At 38.2% G+C, this 22489-nt stretch overlaps 2 protein-coding genes across 4 annotated transcripts; one reads left to right on the top strand and one right to left on the bottom strand.

Annotated features, from left to right (window-relative positions):
• Positions 1 to 505: 505 nt before the first annotated feature.
• synm (synemin, intermediate filament protein) lies at positions 506 to 8459 on the top strand. The gene is made up of 4 exons (XM_041997672.1): positions 506 to 1471; positions 2454 to 2578; positions 4230 to 4309; positions 4476 to 8459. Exons 1-4 carry the CDS (start codon positions 671 to 673, stop codon positions 6446 to 6448), a joined length of 2979 nt encoding a protein of 992 aa, XP_041853606.1. The 5' UTR covers positions 506 to 670; the 3' UTR covers positions 6449 to 8459.
• On the bottom strand, positions 8295 to 20741 carry ttc23 (tetratricopeptide repeat domain 23). Of its 3 annotated transcripts, none has more exons than XM_041997675.1 (12): positions 20597 to 20741; positions 20364 to 20520; positions 20109 to 20256; positions 19203 to 19308; positions 17760 to 17916; positions 16890 to 17015; positions 11456 to 11627; positions 11207 to 11309; positions 10702 to 10829; positions 10304 to 10453; positions 8566 to 8648; positions 8295 to 8421 (listed from the first exon to the last, which is right to left on the bottom strand). In XM_041997675.1, exons 2-12 carry the CDS (start codon positions 20420 to 20422, stop codon positions 8310 to 8312), a joined length of 1344 nt encoding a protein of 447 aa, XP_041853609.1. In that variant the 5' UTR covers positions 20423 to 20520; positions 20597 to 20741; the 3' UTR covers positions 8295 to 8309. The 3 variants fall into 3 exon arrangements, with proteins under 3 accessions (XP_041853609.1, XP_041853608.1, XP_041853607.1); XM_041997674.1 differs by having other exon boundaries at positions 19203 to 19326; positions 20364 to 20523; positions 20597 to 20740; XM_041997673.1 differs by having other exon boundaries at positions 19203 to 19326; positions 20597 to 20740.
• Between the last annotated feature and the right edge of the window lie 1748 nt (positions 20742 to 22489).

Here is a 22489-nt window from a genome sequence, read left to right as displayed (position 1 = left end):
TAAATAAATTTTGTGAGGAAAAATAAGTTTAACTGCTAGGTTATTGTTGGTTTCAAGGTTCAGGCTAAAAGTGATTTGTAAAGGTACACATGATCTCAACTTGTTTATTGATAGAGGGAGAAGAAGGCATTTTTTTTTATCTTATGTAGCTTTGTACACAATAGTACACACATTATTAATTAGCATTATTAAGATGTTAAACATTTATCTAGTCACAATAATAAAAAAAGACACTTGTAAGATTAGCTCTTTCAAGAACTTGATGGATTAAATATTTTTAGCATATAAATGCACATATAAACGCATTTAAATATCTAATCGTTATGATTTAAATCAGTTTGAAGAGAAATTTGTCAATGCAAACTAGTCAACCGTGCTATAAATTGAGGATGCTAATATTTTAAACGACACCTGAATGCAGCATAACATCTGCCAGGGGCACGGCCGCGCCTGGGACGCTCCTGTGACTGTGATGCAGACAGGATCCGCCCTCCTTCTCCTCCTCCTCCTCCTCCTGCACTTGTCAAAGGGCACCGATCGCAAATGACATCACAGTTGTGTCCGCAGACTCACACGCAAATCATACTGGGACAATCCATTTAATTATCAAAGAAGCAGGATTTTTTTCTTCTTTTTTGTAAAACTGCCTTTTTAGTCATTAGATGCCAACATGCTTCCGTTCAAGAGAACTTTTGACAGCGAAAAGCAGCAGCTGCAGGAGCTCAACAGCAGACTTGCCCAGTATCTATCCAGAACCAAGCAGCTGGAGCAAGAAAATGCGCATCTTATTACTGAAATAAATGAGCTGAGACAGGTGAGGAGGACCGCGGAATGGGGGCAGAAATGCAAAGCTGAGATGCAGGATCTGCGGAGAATGGTGGGGCAGCTGTCGTTTGAAAAGTCCCAGGCTGAGATGGAGAGGGAGAAGCTATGGCGAGAGTTGCAGACGGTCCAATCTATGTGCAGCGAGCAGACTGAGGTGTGCAGTGACATCAGCGGAGAGCTGAAAGGCTGCGAGAAGGAACTCCACCAAGCTCACAAGATCAACAGTGATCTCCAGCAGCGCTTATTGCACCTCGAGAATGAGTATAAATGCTTAGAGGACGCGCACAGGCGTGAGATGGACCACCTTCAGCATCAGGTAGAGTCCCGGGTGGTGCCCACCATTACGCAAACTTACCGTGGGCCGTCGGTGGTCACCGTGGAAGAGGTGCAAGAGTACGCCCGCGGTCTATCTGAGGGATGGATCGAGACATTTGAAATGTACCAACAGAAGGTGGAAGAGATGGAGCAGTCGATTAAAGCGGACCAGGCGAAACTGGGTGATCTGCAGAAGGAAAAGATGATGTATGCTTCTGAGTTGGGCAAATTACGCACAGAGGCGGAAAAACAGGGCCAGATTCAAATGCGTCTTGAGGAGCAACTGATGCACATGCAGGAAAAATTCCACGTGGACTTAAGTCAATATCAGGTGAGAATGTGTACAATTACAAAGGAAATGCAATACCGGATTAATATTAGAGAGAGACTCATGAGACTCATACAAGGCCATCAATAAACCAGAGATTCCGGTGTTTATTTAGCTATTTTAAGACCCCTCAAAAACCTATTTAGCTTAGATAATCCAAATTTCAGACTACACAGAACAATATTTCTTTATCCAAGTGAGCCTTGAGAGAAGGAAGGGAGAGGCTCCATCACCCTTGCCACACCCACTGTCCTTAAGGCATTGATGCAGCTGCCTTCAATGACTGCTACAAAAATAAATAAATAAATAAACAAACATAAAAATAAAAAAAAGTCCGATTCTCAAAATGATTGTCTTAAAAATGCCTACCTCACAATAGAGACTGAAATGCATATCTCTTTACACTATGTATGGCCTCAAGTGTCCTTCTGATTCAGTGTATCTTGATATGGTAAACTAGCTAATGGTATTAATACCATTAAGTGTGGGTCTAGCCTGAATCTAGAATACAACATTTGACCTCAGTATAAAAGGATTGAAAAACTGGTGACAGTCTCCCTCCCACATACTTAGTAGTCGCTAGATTACTCCTGCCACTTAAACCAATTAGCTGTCAGACTGACAAATCCTTATTATCCTCCTAAAGATGGAGCCTGCAGCAGGATGGTCAGTTGTGCATGACTGTAATGGCCATATACTTGCAATGCTTCCTTCCATACTACAAAATCAAACTCAATTGTTGATGTAATATTCAGAAAAAACAAAACAAAAACAAAGGAAAACAACTAAATGTCAAATCTGACCAGGAACAACTCCTTTATAAAATGAGGCAGCTAAATGATCAGACATGACTGTGTAATGATAATAAGTAGTCTGCAGTAAAATTAAAACCAGCAAAGAAAAAAAAAAAAAAAAAAAGTTTACTCACTTCAGTGAAATGAAATTGTTAAAATGACTTTAACTTTTCTTTTTATTTTCTCTCCAGATAATTATTGAGCAGCTGGAACATGAGAGAAACATGCTTGCTGATGCCATGGCAGAGAAGATGAGAGAGCATCAGCACCTTCTCCAGGTGAAGATGGATCTGGGCATAGAGGTGGCTGCTTACAGGTAATAATTTTATCCTTATGTTTTTCCTCACTATCTCAGTTCAAATAAATTGAATATATATTTTAATTAACAATTTAGAGAAAGAGACCTCTTACCAGCTACATTTTGGAGACTTGTGGTTGGGAAAGCGCTGGGTTAGAAATGGCTCTGTTCTACATTCAGGTGTCCCAATAGGTCTTAACAGAATTTAAACCATGATTGATCTTAGTATTTCAATGTTTGCTTTTCCCTCTTCAAGATTTCAAAATGTCACCAATGTAAGGATGAGTCAATTATTATTCCGTGTTCAAGAGTTTGGTATCTAATAACAAATTCTTGATTTTACAGCATATTCATAGTGTTGTTCAGAATACAACATTATTTAAACTCATGCCGAACCAAGAAATAATAAGAAGTCTTTTGGATAAATCATACACTTTGGAGCATGAGTATTTTTTATAAAGCCAGTCAGATTGCTTAAACATGTCTTGCTTTAATAGGATTTTTTTTTTAAATAACAAAATATGGATACAATTTTAAGTCACAATTGCTCAGAGCTACAAAGTGAGAGAGGTTGCAAACTGATAATTAAGATTTCAAAATTCCACGTTAAGGAAAACCAGAGGCTGGTTTCTTGATGGGGCTCTGAACTTAAATATTCATTTAGTTATCTGAACTGAAAGTGAACTGATTTAATGCTTTATAAATGCAGCAGATAATCGACATAAATCAATAACCTCATCACAAACAAAACAAAAGAGATGAAGATGGATTGTAGCAGGAGTAGGCAACCCACTGTTTACATCCTAGTGGGGTGGTGGAGAACTACACATACCTGCAACTTCAGCTGGACAACAGACTGGAAACAAAATAGAAGCCATCTGCAAGAAAGGGCAGAGCAGACTCTACTTAAGGAAGCTGAGATTAATCAATGTCTACACCAAGACAGAGCATATCTTTTATAAATCTGTTGTGGAAAGTGTGAAATGCTTTGCAGCAATTGTGGGTTGTATTAGTGATGGACAAGGAGCTGAGTATTCCTCAGGTGATGTATTCCTCCAGCAGATTATTATCATATGACAACATCTGCAACAATATTTACATTTGAACATTAAGACCAACCCTGTATGGATTCTCCTCTGTCACATCTGTTTTGTTTGGAACTTTTGGAATAGACAACACTTGCTTTGAGACGTGGCTGTGGCATGTGTTTTCGTAAGTGTCACGAGCCAGCTTTTGCTGTGGGATTTATAGGGAAGTGTGTGGACAGCCCCACAATGTAGTCGTTATTTTTAGGTCAGTCTTTCAGGAGGCACTCTCCGGAGAGGTTGTTCGTTTTTGAGCCACTTTAAATTGTTTGATCAACCATGACCAAGGAAAGGTGAGCTGTTTAAGCCGTTCACAACAAAGACTTTACTTATTAACAGTTGCGTGATATGATTTTTATTGATTATTGCCTTATATGGTCAGGTCCAGGATTCATACAGTCTTGTAAGCCTGTTGACTTTAGTTTGAGAGGGTTGAAATGGCAGAGCTGAATGATTTTCATCATCTTGTGAGGTACTTGTCTTTGACTTTATTTCATATTTATGTGTAAAATGATTTTGTTTGCATAGTGTGCTACCCTGACTCATTTGCCTCTGTGGAAATAATTTTTCTTGTCTCTGTTCAGGGCTCTCCTGGAAGGTGAAAGAACTGGTCTGCAAGATGCTCATAGGAGGATGAATCAACATCATAGGGAAAGAATTATAGGTACTGTATCAAATTGATCAATTCAGTTATTTTTATTGATATGTTTGACCATAAGACAACCTTGTAACACTAGCTTCTGCAAGAAATAATAAGAATACTTTCAGATTTTAAAGCAACACTGAATATGCTGGTCCATCTATTATTTATGCTAACTACTCTGCTTCAGATATCAAGCTGCCTGCTCAACCCTACACTCCAAGGGCTTCCACCTTAACCACCAGACAACGTATGGACCTCAGGTATGCGTCACCATCAAACCTAAGAAGATCTCCTGTTCGTCCCTCAGGATCCATAAGTCCCTCCAGGGTCATTCCCATTTCAGTTGAAGGGAGAGCTCGCCATCAAAGTCCAGCATCCAGAAGGGATATGATCTCATTCAGCAAAGCCCAGGCTTCTGCCTCTGCTGCTACTACCAAAGATAAACAGACAGGCCAGAGAGAAAACCGAATGAATCAAAGTGTGCAGAAAACGGCGACAGAGGAGAAAACTCTGAAACTCAAACAGATGTCTCAAGAGAGTCAAATCAGTAGAGTGCTGTCACCGCCAATGATGAGCTTCAGCACAAAAACAGAGACAGAAAGCAAAAAGCATGTGTGGAATGAGAGCGAGAAAGGCAGCGCTCACGATGAGTTCAAAGACAAAGGGAGAGTAGAGTCTACAACAGTCCCAACAGAGAAAAAGATATTAGACTCTGTATCTGTGGAAGAGATCATTGAGAAAGTGATAAAACCAGCAGGTTTAGAAGCTAAAGTCTGCTCATCAGGAGACTCAAAACTCAGATATCATGTGGAGAAAACGGAGCAGGAAGACGGCACAACTAAGACACAGATTGTGCTGGAGTCCAAAGTGGAGGAAGAGCTGGATGTTTCTGAGGACTCAGCCTTGGAAGAACTCCTTGGTCAAGGTATGAAGAAGGTGTCACTGGAAGACATAGAGGATACAGCAACAGGAAGCATGATCAAGAATTTGCTAAGCAGCCTTCAAGGTGGACAAAACCTACAAAACAAGTCTGTCAATGTGGAAATCATTGAGGAACCTATAGAGTCGCACAGTGATGAGGAGCTTGAGGTTGAACAGAAAAGCAGATCTAGTTTTTATGAGCCTTCAGCATACTTCCAAATTGAGGAGCTAGAAAATGCCTCTCGTGACACTCGACTAGAGAGGAGTGATGACACCATGAAATCCTCCTCAGGAGGGGCAGATCAGTTCGCTGGTGGATCTGTAAAAGTCTATGAGGTCTCTAGAGAGAGAGGTTCTCCACATTTCTCCCATGACCAAGAATCTAATGAGTATTTTGTGTCTACACCAGATGACAACCTCTCTGAGCCCGAGGAGGCTGGAGGGATAATGTCATATGGCCACTACGGCATCGTAGATGACCTGTCTGATGAAAGGTATTATCAAGATGAAAGCCTTCCCCAGAAAAGAGTGATTGTAGAAGAAAGTGATGAATATAAGTACATGTCAGATGATCGCTCGTTTGCCAAAGAGAGTTTACCAGAGTGCATCATTGAAGAAGAGGTGCGTGTCTCGCCTGTAGTGCAAGAGTCTGTTCTTGGGTACCTGAGAGAGGACTCTTTGGAGCCCAAAGAACAGCTGAAGGGAGCTCTGGAGAAGCTACAAAGCTCAGTGTCGGGTCCGCTGAAGGAGGAGTTGGCTTTCCTTACAAAAATGACTACTGAAAGTCCTCAGAAAGTAGCTGTCAAAAAAGTGGAACAGTCAAGTGATAATGGAACCATGACAATAGTTGCAGAGCTAAATGTCTCTCAAACCCTTGAAGATTCTGGGTTGCTGGATGCAGATGATGATGTTTCTGAAGAGCAAATCATGGCAGCTCTTAGATCTTCTAATCTGGGCTTTGAGAAAGCCTTCCAGGAAGGGGCAGGAGAAGGGTACAGTATAAGAGTTGCTAAAGAAGAAGTTGCTCATGGTGGAGGCTTTGAAGGTTTCAGCAGCGAAGGAGAATCTGCATCTGAAATAATCGAGAAACGCCTTGAACTGGGTCCATCAGAGAAGTCCTTCACCTTTAAGATGGACGTAGAGGACAGTCATGCTGAGGCGAGCTCCGAGACCCCGCTGAAGACTTCCCACGAGAAAAGAGTTGCAACAGTTTTCCTGGAAAGCCCTTTCGAGGACTGAGAATGTAATCAGACATACTTTCAAATTCAGTAATTGCCAAAGTGAAGATTTAGAGGTTGTGCTAATGAAGCAGCTCACACACATGGCAGTTATACTGGCAGCAGATGCTGTAACAATGCTGCAAGTTCTGCAAACAAAAATACCTAAATGATTTTGGAGTGATGTTTTACAATACTAGGAATTCAAACAGACAAATAGTTTTTGTATGAATTATGACCATGCTACTACTAAAACACTTAATACTAACTAATATAAGCTAGATGAAGTTTTGACAGAATCATCTTCACACTGCTGCAACTTACTGTGTGGGATACTGGTGTGTGCTGTATTAGTATGTTTGATTGTTTCATGACATACAGTTTATCTTCTAAATGCTTTGCTTACTCTCTTTAGATTTATATTTTTGTATTAACTAGTTCTGCAGACCTTAAACAACCCATTCTGCAGTTTACAGTGCAGCATCAAGTCAGCCATTACTTCATGGCTACATCTACCTTTATTTTGAGTCTCCTGGATCAACATTCAGTGCAGATCAACACAAGGCATTTTGAGATATGAGGTGCAGTCACAGGCTTTAACTTCTTCTTGTGTTCTTTTTTCACCACCTTTACAAAAATGGAATGATGTTAGTACATGCTGCATCCTGGATGCACTGGTTTATTTTAAGAAGACGTCACTAATATGTACAGAATGTTGTTAAGCATGTTGCAAAAACTAGATTTGATACTGGGAGTGGGGGAAAAAAAACAATGTCTTAAACATGGTGTACAAAAGTAGATCTAAAAAAATTCTAGTGTTAAATTTACCTTTTCTCCCAAGTAAGGTATTTTTTATAAAAAATAAAATCTATCTTTCAATCAACATGACAAGCACTAATAGTGCTTTAACAAGCTGTACCTTTACATAAGTGGAATGCACCACTGCTATACCGTCTAGTCTGAAACATGGGATTGGAAATTTGGAAATCAAAAACTGGAGACAATAAAAAAAAAGAAAACAAAAGAAAACAAAAGAACAGTGCAAAATAAACAAACAAAAACTATTAAAAGCAATGATTAGAAGTAGGATAATAATATCTGGTTTTGATCTGTGTCGCATATGTCACCTTTTATTAATCCACATTTGTTGGCTTTCACTGCATTAGCATGAAGGATTCAACTTTGCTCTGGCCTAAGAGCATGTTTATGACCGTCACTATTTTTGGAGCATCAGATTAGAGGCATCAAGTGTTCACTACGGTTTGTTGTGATGTGTGCTTGTTGCAGAGGCAGAAATGGAACACTAATAACAATCTAATACGTCTTGTATATTTCCTTGGCTGTTTAATTTACACTTTACTGAGCAATGTCTTTGCAGATTAACTTTTTGATGTTATGTTTTCAAATGCAGACATTTTTTCGTGTGAAAGCCAAGCTTCCATTAGAAGTCTTTTCTTTCTCACATACAAACACATCAATAAACTTGTTATGACACCTTTATTAGTAATATTTATCAGGTAACTGCATCTGTACAACCTGGATACTATGTCCCAACAGAAATCTGCACACACAAACACACACGCACACACACATATATATATATATATATATATATATACAGATGTCATTTTGTTGAGAAAAAAAAAATAAAGTTGCTTTGGTTGGCACTACTTCCAGCCCTTAGTTGAACATTGATAAATATTTTAGCATCATTAAAACCTATAATGGAATGATTTGTACGAGTATTTTTTTAAAGTTTACTCATTTTTACATTGCATGCCAACTTAAAAAAAAAAAGTTTTTGACTCACACCTTCAAGATATCAGTTACAAAGTGCAAAGTGTAGAAAAAGATATATAAGAACAAGAGTGAAGACCAGTCATTTAAGAGTCAGATGTGGATTTTTCACTGTTACCAGATGGTACAGCTGCAAATGTGTCCATTTTCTTTTCCTTTCTGCTGTGCCTGTGTTGTCTGTCAACCACCTCTGGTGCCCTGAAAACATCATAATGAATTGTGTCATCACCAAAACAGTTCATTTATTCTCACACATTCATTGTTTCAACTGATCCTTAACTCTTAATTATAACACTTAAATAATTGTGTTGATATATGCCATTTATTACCAATATTTTTTACCTTGCCAACATTTCCACAGCTTTCTGTACAGTTTTTGTTTTCTTGTGCTGAGGACCATATAACACACTCTGGATCTTCAGGCACTAAAATTAAAACAGAAAAAAAAGACAGCAGAGCGACAGTGGTCACTTAAAGATGAGAGCTGCAACCAATACTCAGAGGGGAAGAAACACTTCCTAGCAACATGTAGATACACCAAACATACCAAAATAACCCACTGTAGCTGTCCAAGATTTAGATAACACCTGTCCTGACCACTCGGAGTGTCGAGTCAATAAGGAGGATCTGTCAAATTCATAATGGGAACTCTTCACCAACATACAGGCAATCTGAGGTTGTTCACAGAGTAGAAATTGAATAATTCTTTCTGTGTGTAGCTTGACTTATTAAAAAAAGAGAAAAGAGCATTTATTGTCCAACTCTATGATGTACTAAATTATTACCAAATTCTGGGCCAAGGAAAAAAACATATGGATATGATTACACATAGTGACACAATCGACGTAAAATAAAAACCATGTTCCCTTTTCTGCAATCATCATAAATAACAAGACATGAAGAGTTAAAGCAGAGGAGGAGTGAAAAGCTTTTCTCCTCACTGGGGAAAGCAAAACACTGGTAATCTGGAACACAGCCATCTGGCCTCTTGTTGGATGTTTTCACTGTTGCTAAGGTTGATGTAATGGAAGACCTTTTTTCTCAGTAGTACTTCAGAGGGAAATGGGGGAAAAGTCAAAAGTGTGTTTGTGTATATACCATTGTTCTTTGTTTTTAGTAGCTCTTGTGTAGTGTTGGCTGGATCAGGTTTCCTATGGAACAGCAAAAGTTACTCATTCAGTGAGGTGAAGAGGTGTCATGATGACAGCGGTAAAAAAGAACCCTCCTGACATATCTGCTGGGTCAGGGCACTTCAGAAAGGTTACGAGCTGGACGTGGTGCTGAGAGACTGTGCCCTGATGTACCCTGTCACACTTGGACCCCCTCTACACTCAGATAGCAACAATAAAACAACATAGCAACCAGGCTGTTTCACTTACAGGCATGTTGCCACTAGAAGGAAGCGATGACTCTTTCATGGTGTTTTTTTTTGTTTGTTTTACGTTCCGATGGCAGAACTGAGCTCATGTGGCAAATGTGCAACCAAACAGAATGTGGAAAACCAAAACCACTCATTACATAAGATGAAGTGAGAGTAAAATAAAGTAACAGTAAGGGGGAAGTTAATTAAAAAGCTTTTTTTTTAACGCACGTTTGTTGACAGTCAGGTGACAGATTACCACATGAATTAGTGTCAGTGTCCCTTTAATTGACTGCAGTTAGCAAACAGTCATTCTCTTTCCAGCACTGTTGCTTGTCTGTCATGTTCCATCCAGACTGAAGAAACACAAAGTCACTGTGTGATATTTTACACCAGAGAGAGCGGCTCTGCACACTGCCCTCTTCCAAGATTAGCATGCAACTCTGATAACACTGAGCTCTGGAGAGATGGTGGAAATAGCTCATCTGAAATTGACAGAGAGTCTTTGTGTGTATTTTGGACCGGCCTCTCAACCCCTTACTGGCATCGATGTCCAAACCTGCTGACTTCTGACCTTCTATTAAAACCTCCCAAATGGTTTGGGACAATGTCACAATAGATGACAGTAAGTACTAGTTTCTCTAGCATTACTCAAACGCAGGTGGTAACCAAGACAAAAATTATGTATGATGCATGTGTTCTGTAACATATGATTATTACCTTTGTCATGGTCCTGTGGGCCTGCTTCATTCTGCCCTCAGTCATCTCAACACTTCCTATCAGCTGAAGAGTGTCCGCTACTTCGGAGCTCAGGTCGCCAAACGCAGATCTTTTAGAATCAAGAGAAGCTCTCTGGATCGCCACACATTTCTGTTATGACATATATTTAAGTTTGTAAATAATCAGCAAAAAGAGTTATTTCACTGCTTAACTCTAAGGTAAACTTCAATGTTGTTTCTATGGTGCTACTTTTTGCATAAAATGTGTGTCAAATGAAAATCTGAACCTGGATTTCTAAAACTGCATGTCTATGATTATTCTACACTTGTAAAAAAACCTTCAATAGTGACACTGTCATGTTGGTCTTAAAGAAATGTTAGTTTGTGAAAGTGTGGAACCTCTTGCTGTCCATTAACGAGAAGAAAGCGACAGAAGTCATCCTGGGCAGCGAGGAAGGCTGGATCTTGTGGGCCTACAGACTGCTTGTAAGCACATAGACTTTGCTCAAAGTAGTGACCTGCAGCGTCTAAAGCAGGACAGGCAAAAAACATGGAAAATTTTGCTTAGTAACTTATAGCACACCAAAATTTTGTCTGGATAAGTAATTTTAAAGCTTACACAGCTACCAAATCCATATAATACCAATTTAAGCAAGCTAATTTTCTCCACACATGATTTTATCTCAGATCCAGATTTTGTGCTTTACATAGCTTCCATTGTGTTTCGATTTGCCTTGAAATTGGTGACAATAGCTGGACTTGGTCCTCAAAAAGGCTTTTGTGGAACTTATTTTCACAACACCATCTTACAGAATTTGACACATAGGAAAAAATGAGATAGTCCAATCCTAATTAACCCCTTGTCCACATCACTCGGGCAAGCCCAGTGTTTGAATAGACTCACCATTGTGATGGGGCTCTGCAGCAGGGAGGATGAGGGCCAGGCTGTGGGAGATCTGAGCCCCCTCTAGCCCCTCTGGAGTGTGACTCATTGCAATGGCATGAGCCTAGCAGAAACAACTCAAATGAAATAGGACAGATCCCATACCACCACATTAGAGGTGAAGGCATATTACCTAAAACAGCTTGTGAAGAAGCCCTCATGTCTATGTCATGCACACTGTACACACTGTACATTTGTTTTGTTTCTTGCCTTGGAGAGGTGCTCTACAGCTTGGTCCAGGTGGCCTCTGTCCTGTTCAATGGTGGCCATGTCTCTATAGACAGAGCAAGTCTTCTCTGGCTTATTACAGTCCTGCAGCAGTTGCAAAGACTTCTCACACTGGCTTAAAGCGTCCTCTGTTCGGTTCTGTCTCTTATAGACACTATGAAGAGAATATGAGACATCAAAATAGAGAAAGAAGAAAAAAGGAAAACGTAATGAAAACTTATGCAAGGTTCTCAATTTCCTCTTAAGTTTATTGTTGATATAGCTACAATCTCACTATAATTTTGTAATTGCTAGCCATACTGTAAATGAACGATGTTGCTCTTTTTGTCTCTAAAAAAAAAGTTGCATGTTTACTCATTATGGAAGTGGGCCCACTCTGCTGCTCTTTCTAATTCTTTCCTTCCTGAGGAAAATATGCAATTTGTGATAATAGGATATTACAAAAAAAGAAGCAAAAAATAAAGAAAATAAAACAGCTTGACAGTGAAAGGTCTGGCCTGAAACACAAGCCTGTAAATGATTGAAATATACTAAAATCCTTCTCTCTGCTCTGCATGCCGCATGTCGGCATGTTGAGTCTGATATTCTTCCAAGAGATAAAAAGACAGTACAATACTGTACATTAATTTGTTATTTCTTTAGCATGCAGCATACAACAGTATGCAAGTTATTTCATTACTGTGAGACTGTATCATATTATTGAAGTAATAGATGTCTGGCCTAACTGGGGCCTTAGAGAGGAGAAAGCTTTGGTTGCTGGCTGCAGTTGAAGCTGGGTGTAGTGCAGACTATAACAGGAAAAGAAGCCCCTTTAACTGCATCCACTCACAAGTCTCCAAGCATTTTCTCTAATTTACACAGCTCTTAAACTCTTGGTGTGGATAAATAACCGTTCAAGGATGTCTAAATTAGGGAATGTCTTTGGCACATCAGAGGAACCCACCTAAGCAAAGCTGGACACAGTACTGGTTATAAGTAATACAGAGCTGCAGTGTACTCATAACAATTTCTTAGCTGTGTGCTGTTTTTTAACCTTGACATGTTGCCTTTATTTTTAAATTAAGTTCTTGTTAAACTGCGTGGAGCTGCTCTGGCTACTAAAGAAAAGGAGAGTGAGAGTTGGGAGTAAGAAAAATATGATGACATTATCCGACACAAGGACACTGGATCCATAAAGCTGCTGTGCTAACGGCTTTAAATGCTCTAATGGACTCTAAATTTAATTCAGCTCTCCAGTACAGGAGGTGGTCTTTCTCAGAGGGCAAAATGCTTGCTGCTATACAATCTCTAGCTTCAAGTATTGCCACAAAGTGTTACAGGATCTTAGTTTCAACAGGTTATTTGACTATTCTAAATTATACTGAAATTAAGTATTTCAAATGTGTTTGGGTGGAAGCAGTATATGTGGGAACCAACAGTCTCAGTTTGTCACTTTTCTGCCATGTTCACATTTCAGAGCATAATGTTATTTGTAGCTCAGTGGTTATAAGTCAATAGCACAAGTTAAGACAACATTGCAAAAGACAATTTTAAACTTTCCCATGAATCTAAGATTATACCAACACGCCTTGATAGACAGTAAAAGTTCTCCACCCATAAATATTCAGTTCAGACCCTTTTAGGGCAACAGAGACAACTAGAGAACAGCTAAAGCCAACATTGCTTGAGTACTGCCCCTCCGCCTGCATGGACAGACAGACAGACAAACACAATGCCTCTTTATCCTATAAATTCACTCTGCATCTTTGTGCACTTCCTAACTGAGCAGCAAAAGGCCACATCCTACTGAAATATATTAACAATTCAGAAGCCAGGGAATTAATATAATTAAGGATTTGTAGATGTGTTGCCAAGCAAACCACAAAGTGCTCTTTTGTAAATGTTTTCAGAAGATGGTTGACGTAAGTTTGCTGCACTTCCATTTGGAATATTATACAGATACAGTAGGTACTGTTTAAGAAAAAACAGGACAAAACATAACAGTTTGCTGTAGTAAATCTGTGGTGCTTTAATCCGATGGCATCTTGACTAATGAAGATTTTTACTGTGTGTATCAAGTAGATATGACTGCAAAGCAATAATACTTCACCAATGCCATCTTTGACAGAAGAACAGCTGGATTTATTTAAGCATATTTTTTTCACTGCTCACAATCAGCCATTTTACATACGCAATCCAGTCAATACCATACATACAAAGTCTCTAAACACTTTATATCAAAATTTCTGTTCTTGTGCTAAGTCAATAAAGATTAAAAGATAGTTCTTTTATAGTCCAACAAGAATGCAGCTCTAGTTGACTCTGCACTTCTGTGCTTTCATTACCACAGCATACAGTGTCCAGTAAACATGGGTCAGATAAGCGGTTTGTCATCACAACGTGTAGTCAGGCAAGGGTGACATGGAGAAAGGTGACAACCCATTTAAAAATAAGGTAATAATGATGCAGAGCTATATGCAACTGAAACCAAATATTTATTCATTCATTTTCTATGCCGCTTATTCCATTTCAGGGTTGCGGGGAAGCTGGAGCCCATCCCAGCAATTAGCAGGGGAGAGGCGGGGTATCGCATAGAGAGAAAACCAACCTCTCACACTCACTCCTAGGGAGAATTTAGAGTGATCAATTAATCTAACATGCATGTCTTTTTACTGTAGACGGCAGCCAGAGTGCCCAGAGAGAGCCCACACACATATGGGGAGAACATCCAAACTCCACACAGAAAGACCACTGCTTGAACCCCTCTCCAGCCAAGGCTTAAGCCAGTGACCTTCTTTATATGAGGCCACAGTGCTACCCACCATGCAGCCTTGAAACGACATATTATTAAATAAATTAATAGTAGAATCAATGGGTAATACATCACGTAAAGGGAGAGACATTAGTACCACATCCTCGGTACATATCAAAGGTTGTAAACATGTTTTTAGCTAGACAAGAGCCTTTCAGTCCTTGTTTGGTGGCTCTGTGAGATTTAAGAACCATTTTTTTAGCCTTGAATTGATAGTACTTTTAGGGCTGATAGACAGGTGTTTAATGATGTTTACATCAGGGGACTGTTAGGCTGTGCTAAAAGTTTGCATCTCTTGAGGTCATCCTCTCCAAACTTTGAGGTGTATTGAAATATTATCACATGGACCTTGTTTTCATCATTTTATTTTTAAATGAAAGCAGTTATTTTAGCCTTTTAAAATGACTTTCTTTGTGGCTCAAAGGCATCGCCCAAATCTTTTTAGAGTGATTAATTATATCTAAATAGAACTGTGCATTCCTCTACTTTCTACTTTACAACATATTTGTGGAAAAATAAACTGCTCAGGCATTTTTTTGTGTGTGTATTGCTTGTGCTTTTGGAATTTGTATTACTTGGTCTTTCCGAATGTTGACTGTAAACAAGAATAAAGCTCTAACATCTATTGAAGGTCAGACAGCTGTGTAGTTCTGAAAGTCTCCTTGTGCAGGCTTACTTTGCTCTTTAATAAACCAGTCCTCCTTAAAATACCTCACATTTAACTTTGTCTTCAGTAGATTAGTTTTGACCATGGGTGCCCAAACCATTGCATCACTGAACAAACAAAAGACAGCAGAGCAGTTTCTACTAAAAACAGCATAACATCAAGAAACTTTCAGCAGAGAGCTGATAAATCAAGTGCATTTCAATTAAGATGATGCATAAAGAAAAAAATATTAATATCGGTGGAGCGATTTCCCCTGAATTTATTATTCATCTTGAGATAATTTAAGGACTATATTCTCACAACACTTCAATAAATAAAATGTGTCACCTAGAGCTTTTGATTTCTGTAAACAGTCACAGAGAAAAGAAATCTTTTTAGTAGCTGTGGCCGCAGCATTTAAGTCTAATTATAACAATTTCAAGTGTAGTGATAAAACCTGAGCTTTTCCCAACAGAAATATCACTTTATACTGATCACAAGTGCACCTTGAGAGTGACTAAAACTGCAGAATATTTGGACCCAGATCCACAGTAGAGCTGAGCTTACTTCATTGTTCCAGGCTTTGTTGGGAACATTCCTCTTCATCACAACAGTATTGACTGACAGAGTTTTAGAAGCATGCCAAATTCTTAGTCATCACCTAACAAAAGAGATTTAGCAAGCTTACACACCAGCCAGAGTCTGCACATTTTTTCAATTACACACATAATGTCAACAAACACTGACTCTCTGAAACAGATAAAGATGGCATCATTTACAAATTCCTGTAAGTATAGCTCACCCCCCCTTGCTGCTTTCAGTTTTAAATGAGAACATCTATTATTGATTTACAGAATCGAGATATATGTATATAGTCTTGTAGTCTTTTAACATTTACGGTTAGGTTCAGCAGGATCAGAATAACCACTGAGACATTATTAGGGACATCTAAACCAAGAACAGATATTCTTTTCCTGTTGTGCTTCTAATTTCACCCCAAGTGATCTGAACTATGGCAAGTGCCTGCTATTTCTTATGTTGCTGTGCCACACAGTTCCCATAACAGATTATCAGACTGTACATAGCTTGGTGTATGTGCTTGGTGTCTCTACCATGATCCTTTAAGTCTTTAATCTCTTCCTGAGCATGTAGTTCAACTCTGTCAACACATCAGGTCACAAATGTATGTTGCAAAATGATAAAAACAAATCTAATATAAAACTAATGTAAAAATAGTTTTAGATTAAGTGGCTGACATTTAAATGGCTAAACAATATCTCAAAGAGCCAAGCAGAAAAACAAACAGCAAAAAAGACTAAATGGTTATTGCAAAAAAAACCAAAAGAAAACAATGTTTGAAGAGTAGCAGTTTCTTTCTTAGCTGTACTTGAGCTTTATCAATGACTAAAACAAAATAAAGAACCCCACCCCAAAACATCTGTAAGCACAAAGCAGCTATGCTCACTGCTGAGTGTACAGGACAACCACAGGAAAAAGTCTTGATTTGATAAGAAGTTGTTTATACGAGAAAAAGAAATAAGATGTCATGAATAAGTCAGCAAAACCTCCTCTTCCAATGTTGGATCTTTTGCACATTTGCAGTAATCTGCTGCCATCTTGTGGCCAGACATAAATATGAACAACTGTATTAGTACTGTATTTCACCTTGGAGTTGTGGAGGAATTCATGGAAATTAATTGCGATAAAAGCTGGTTAAATTTACAAATGCTCTGGGCTACAATCTGAGCTTCCACTTTAAAGATTTGAATGGTGCCAGATTTGGCTCAGCTTGAATATGACACTTAGGAAACAGAGAATATCAACAACAAGCGTAACAGCTACAAAGCTGCTCAAATTACATACTGTTGGCTTTTAAATTGAATTACAGTCTCTAATTTTCACTTAAGAATCCGCTTCTCAAATCTGAATTCATTTTGCATTTTGCTATAACAAACAAACAACAACAAAAACTACTATACCTGTATAGACCACTGCTGATCTCCAGCTGAGTCTTTGTCTTCTCTTCCTGGTTGATAACATTGTGTTGATGAAGCTCTGCAAGGATTTGATCTGCCTTCAGAAAAGAAGAGTCTGCCTCCTCCAAAGTTTAAAGGTCAAGGAGTTTTTCATTTGTCAAGTTATTTCTATAGCACATTTATACAGCCAAAGCCTCCAAAGTGCTTTACACAAACCAATAAAATATAAAAACACAACATACAAAGGTACAACATAAAAACCAATAGGGCATCAGCTAAAGGCTAAAGTAAACAAGTGTGTCTTTGCTGGAGAAACTAGACTTCACCACTGAACTCACCTAACTTAAAAGCACCATCCATAACAACACCAAGATTCCTAGCATGGGATCCTCTGTGAGGTGCTAGTGGCCCAAGAAACCTGGCAAGGACCTGAACCAGCTCAAGGCAACCAAACCGAACTTGTTTCATTTTAAGAAATTTACAGCCATCCATGTTTTAATGTCAGTCATGCAATCTAGCACCGCCTGAAGGGAATCTTTGGAAAGAACTTTTAGCCGCAGATACACCTGCATGTCGTCAGGAAAGCAATGAAAGGAAATGCCATGCTTCCTAATCATTGACCCCAAGGGTAGCATTTAAAGAGGACCCAAAACCGACCCCTGGGGCACCCTGCAAGTCAGAGGGGCCACTGAGGAAGAAAACTGTTCCCTTTGAACAAAGAAGGATCTGTCTGTGAGGTAGGATTCAAACCACTTTAGGACCGTGCCTAGGTGCCATAAAAGAATTGTATAAGGTAGACATGTTGTTTATGTTAATGTTTCTTACATTATTTTATCCCTCAGATGACTGTCAACCCTATCATGGCAAGGATATTTATCTGTGAGCAGAGAGGCACCTCCCTGTGTGAGGTGTACACTCAGAAGACAAGTGAGTGCCTCAAGCTTGTCGCTTCTGCAGGAAGGGCTGGAGGAACAGGGAGGCAGTAGTTCTTTGGCCTGGACTAAGTGCTCCAGCGCTTGCAGTCCCCAACCTTGTGGAACAAACAACAAAGCTGAATCTATCTAAACATCTTCTTCATGTCACATAACAAAAACATTCTTTCCGTTTTTTATTAGGAGAAAATGCAAAACAGCCTATTGAAAATGAAAGGATGAAAGTAAGAAAAACTTGGAGAAGCAGTGTTTGAAAAAAACTACATACCTGTATTTTTCTACTGTTTCCACAAAATTAAGAGGTAAATAGCAGCAAAGTGCTGCTAAACTACATAAAAGCAGAGGTTTTTGGCTGTTTGCTGGTGTGGAGCATTAATGTGTGATAACTCAATGCTGAGAAGGAAAGACATGAGTAACAACTGTAAAGATGCCCTTTTTTAATCTGGGGTTTAAAGGTCATTTCCAAAGAATTGGAAGTTTTACTGAGAGAAAGTAAGTAATCTTCCCAGTGCAATGAATGAAATGCTCAGATAAATATATCTATATATTGATATCTCTCTATATAATATAGAAATATATTGATCTATGAATATTTCAGTGCTCAGATAAACTGTAAAAGAGATGCATGTCAGATTCTACAGACTGTTTTTGAATGTTATATATGCTGGGTATCATGTCAAAATAATTGGAAAAAGACTGAAAAAGTACTGAAATTTGGAAAAGGATGGCCAGGAGAAAACCTACTTTCCCTAAAAATAATAATAAAAATAAAAGAATGTCAGCACAGCTTAGTTTTGTGAAGCTGAATCTGAACAAACCACAAGAAGCACCATGATTGCTGAAAATCGCTTAGCAGCACAAACACCTCATTGCCACTATAAAAATCAGCTGTGATGATTTGAGCTTGTGTTGGTGCCACAGGACAGGGACACCTTACAGTCACTGAGTCGACCACAAACTCCTCTGCAGCAAAGTATTCTGGATGGGAGCTCATCTGTCCAGTAGCTAAAGTTTAATTAAAACTGATTAAATTACCCCAAATAAGGCAGCAAATGTACAAGCAGAATAGTTGGTAAAGTAATGAATGAATGTGATGCAATGACCCAAAGTCCAGCTCTCCACCTGACAGAAATAGCAGCATACAGAAAAGTCACTTAAAATTATTGCAGCTAAAAGTAGCTCTACAAGCTACTGAATCTTGGGGTAACTTTGTTTTCACAGGCTGCTTCTGAAATGTGGCTTTTTTATTGTGGACATATCACACTGAGCTTAATACATATGCAAACAGTCTCAAATATAATAATTTCCTACATCTTTTACACAGAGCATAAGGCTACTGCATTTTTATTTTTTTTATTTTAAAGAATACAATTTTTTTAATTACCTTTGAACTGGAAATATGCGTTAGCCAGTCTGGCCTGGGCCTGGGCCAGTTTCAGATGCTTCTCTCCATATATTAGTCTTGTCAGAGCCAAACATCGCACCAGGTCCTGGATACAAGCATCATACTGAAAATGCATAGAGGGACTTAGTATCAGCAGTCTTTAAAAACCATTATATTCTGCAAAGGTCATTTCAATAATACATACCCTGCAAAAAAATGTTATTGTCTTACAATTCATGATAACTTCTCTTGACAACTGTACTGAAACTATATTATATTATATTATATATATATATATATATATATATATATATATATATATATATATATATATATATATATATATATATATATAAGACTTCCGTCATTCCGTAAGACTGTACACTGAATAACTTTGGTTTTAGGCCTGTAAGTGAGATAAATAACCTATCACAAATCAAGATAATCAATATAAGAGTAACAGGTTTAATATATGCACACAAATGCCCTGTTTATGATTGAGTTTTTGGAGCACTTAAACATAATTCTAACAAATGAGACAGCTGAATATTGTTTTTTCAATGACAATGTTTGTCAATTCTTACTCCACATAGTTACGAATATTCAAATAAAGTTTTTGTTGAAGGTGTTTTTCAGTGTGATAAACTTGGCCAAAGACACTGATTTTACATCCAATGCTGCTAAAATCACAATAAACCCATTATGATTCTGTTCAGAAACATGCTATCTAAAATTTTGTGCTGCTAGAATTTAATTGAGTTTTTCCTGAATTTGTTATGGTCATGTTATTTAAACCGGATACAAGGATAACCGATTTCTTAGGCTCCACATCAGTGTCACAGAAACAGTGGCTAAAGATGTGCCTACAGCTTAAACAAGCCCAGCCTCCATCAGACAACAACGTACCTCATGATTGTCCTCGCTGGTCTGAGCCCGTGTGTCAAAGTGTTTAAGCTTCTCCTCTGGAGGCATCATCAAAAACTCCTTCTTAGCACATCCCGGTAGTGGGGGGCTCAACACATCTGAACCTCGGTCAGTAATAACATCCATGCCCCTGACACCAAATATAATATTTGCTGAGGGAGCTATAATACACTTTTTGGCAAGCACAACAAAAATTATCTGAACTATATGAAACAAAAGTGTTGTAAGAAAACTTACTCAGTTGGTGATTCTGATGAATGAACGTGTGTTTTGATCATTGCTTCACCGCCATCCATTTTTACAAATGTGAAACGCAGTTGATTCGAAGTCGTCCTCAACGTTGCTTACGAGTTTTGTTGCCGTGGTTACATTGCGCGTGCTAGCTTGGTCATTGCTGCTGGTGGTCACAATTTAACATTTAAAAGCGAATAATTAACATAATTCAAACTTAAAATAACTGAAACACTTACCTTACGCGGACCGCTACGATGCTTAAAATGTAGCTCTGGAAGAAGTGTTACTGTCAATGGAACAAACCTCCATTTTTCTGTCTGTCGCCTCTGCTGATTGTAGCATGAATGTGCACTATACGCTTAAGGAAGCGTGCTGCATTCAGGAACACGCATCGTTGAAAGCTTACTGTCCGACAGTGATGATACAAATAAGTTAGTCAGTAGATACTGACTGGGTTATGAAAGTCTAGTCGGCAATACAAAAGGGGAAAACATACAAAATAAAATAAAATAAAAAAGTCTCAATTATTTATTAATTAAATGCACAAAATATACTGCACGATAATCTGAATATGGAAAACAAAGAAGACTTTAGAAAGGACTAGAATCCGACTAGAAAAAAGGTTGCAAACTCATTTCTAAAGACTCCACTAAGTCACGGTCTGACAGATCACGTACAAACAACTGTCCAACATTACAAATTTCAAACGATTTTCCAATAGACTATATGCCAGAATTTATATATATATATATATATATATATATATATATATATATATATATATATATATATATATATATATATATATATATATATATATATATATGATTTCTAGACAGCAAATTTTGTTGTATAATGAATTTCTTTGTACGCTAAATAGCATAGTACTGTTGATATAATTAGTAGCAGGTTCGTAGTAGAAACAAGGAAACATTAACCCCAAAATTAAATAAATGAATTATTGCTGAAGCGGTGTCAAGTCTTTAAACGTATCAACCACCCAGTTACAACAGGAATTTTCTGGTCTCATTAAAGCTGTTGTACAATTTCTGTCCACAAGGTGTCAGTGTAGTAACACAAGACTAATGGGGCTAGGCACACTGTAGATTTAACATTTGTTCTCAAGGGAGAACACCATTGTTTACGTGTCCTTTTAAGAAGTGATGGGTTTGGGTTTTGACCATTCCTGGGGGCATACATTGTTCAAGATGCTAAACTGGAAATATGTAAGCTTCTGTGCTTAACTTCTCTTCCCCTCTACATTTACTTTATGTTTCTGTAAAGCTCCTAAAACCACAATGACAACCTGCATGGACCAAAAAAATGTAAACTTAATCATTAGGGGAAGAAAAAAAAAATCTAGAAACCATCTATAAACTGAACTATTTCTGTATACTGAATTGTTGAAGCATTGCGTGAGAGGGGCAACATTGACCTAAAAGTTGTTCAAAGTCATCTGCTAATAGCTCATTAGTTTTAAAGGGTGGGTGTTAAATGGGCTGAAGTCACTGCAGTGCACAGGTTGAGATGTGCCACTTAGATGACAGGCTGGCAATGATGCTGAAAGATAATCCTCCTTATCTAAACATTTCAAAAACATACTTTTCTAGTGTTTGCTTTCACGCTTTTCCTCCACCTCTATAGATTAATGTATGCTGTTTACCTCCAGGGTGGTATTTTTTTTTTTTTTTTTTTTTAATATCATGCAAATGAACAAGAAACTGTGTAAGCAGCATACTTTCCTTCTGTTATTATCATTTAATCAGAATTTGATGATCTACTGTATTTCAGTGCTGCATTCTTTAATCTACTGGGTGTACAGTATGATCATTTATAAAACTAAATTACACGTATAGATGGAATTATAGAACTGAAAAACATGACAGTAAAAATAAACCAAGAACAAGGGATTTCTGTAAGCCACATAATTCTGAGCCTTAATAGAAATAAAAGCTAAATGCACATAGCAACAAGAGGAAATGTACATTTCCCTGTAAAAATATTCGTTTTTATATCAGTGCCCAATATTCATGCCAAATAAACAAGAAATAACGTCTCTGTGGCTGCTTTGAGAAATTGCTCTCTGGAGACAACTTTCTAGGTTAATTTATTCTGTGTCAGGCTGGCAG

The sequence above is a fragment of the Melanotaenia boesemani genome, chromosome 10 (assembly GCF_017639745.1).
Source record: "Melanotaenia boesemani isolate fMelBoe1 chromosome 10, fMelBoe1.pri, whole genome shotgun sequence".
Taxonomy (NCBI): Eukaryota; Metazoa; Chordata; class Actinopteri; order Atheriniformes; family Melanotaeniidae; genus Melanotaenia; species Melanotaenia boesemani.
Note: the sequence above shows the minus strand (reverse complement) of the source record. Positions and strands in the feature narration are given on the sequence as shown.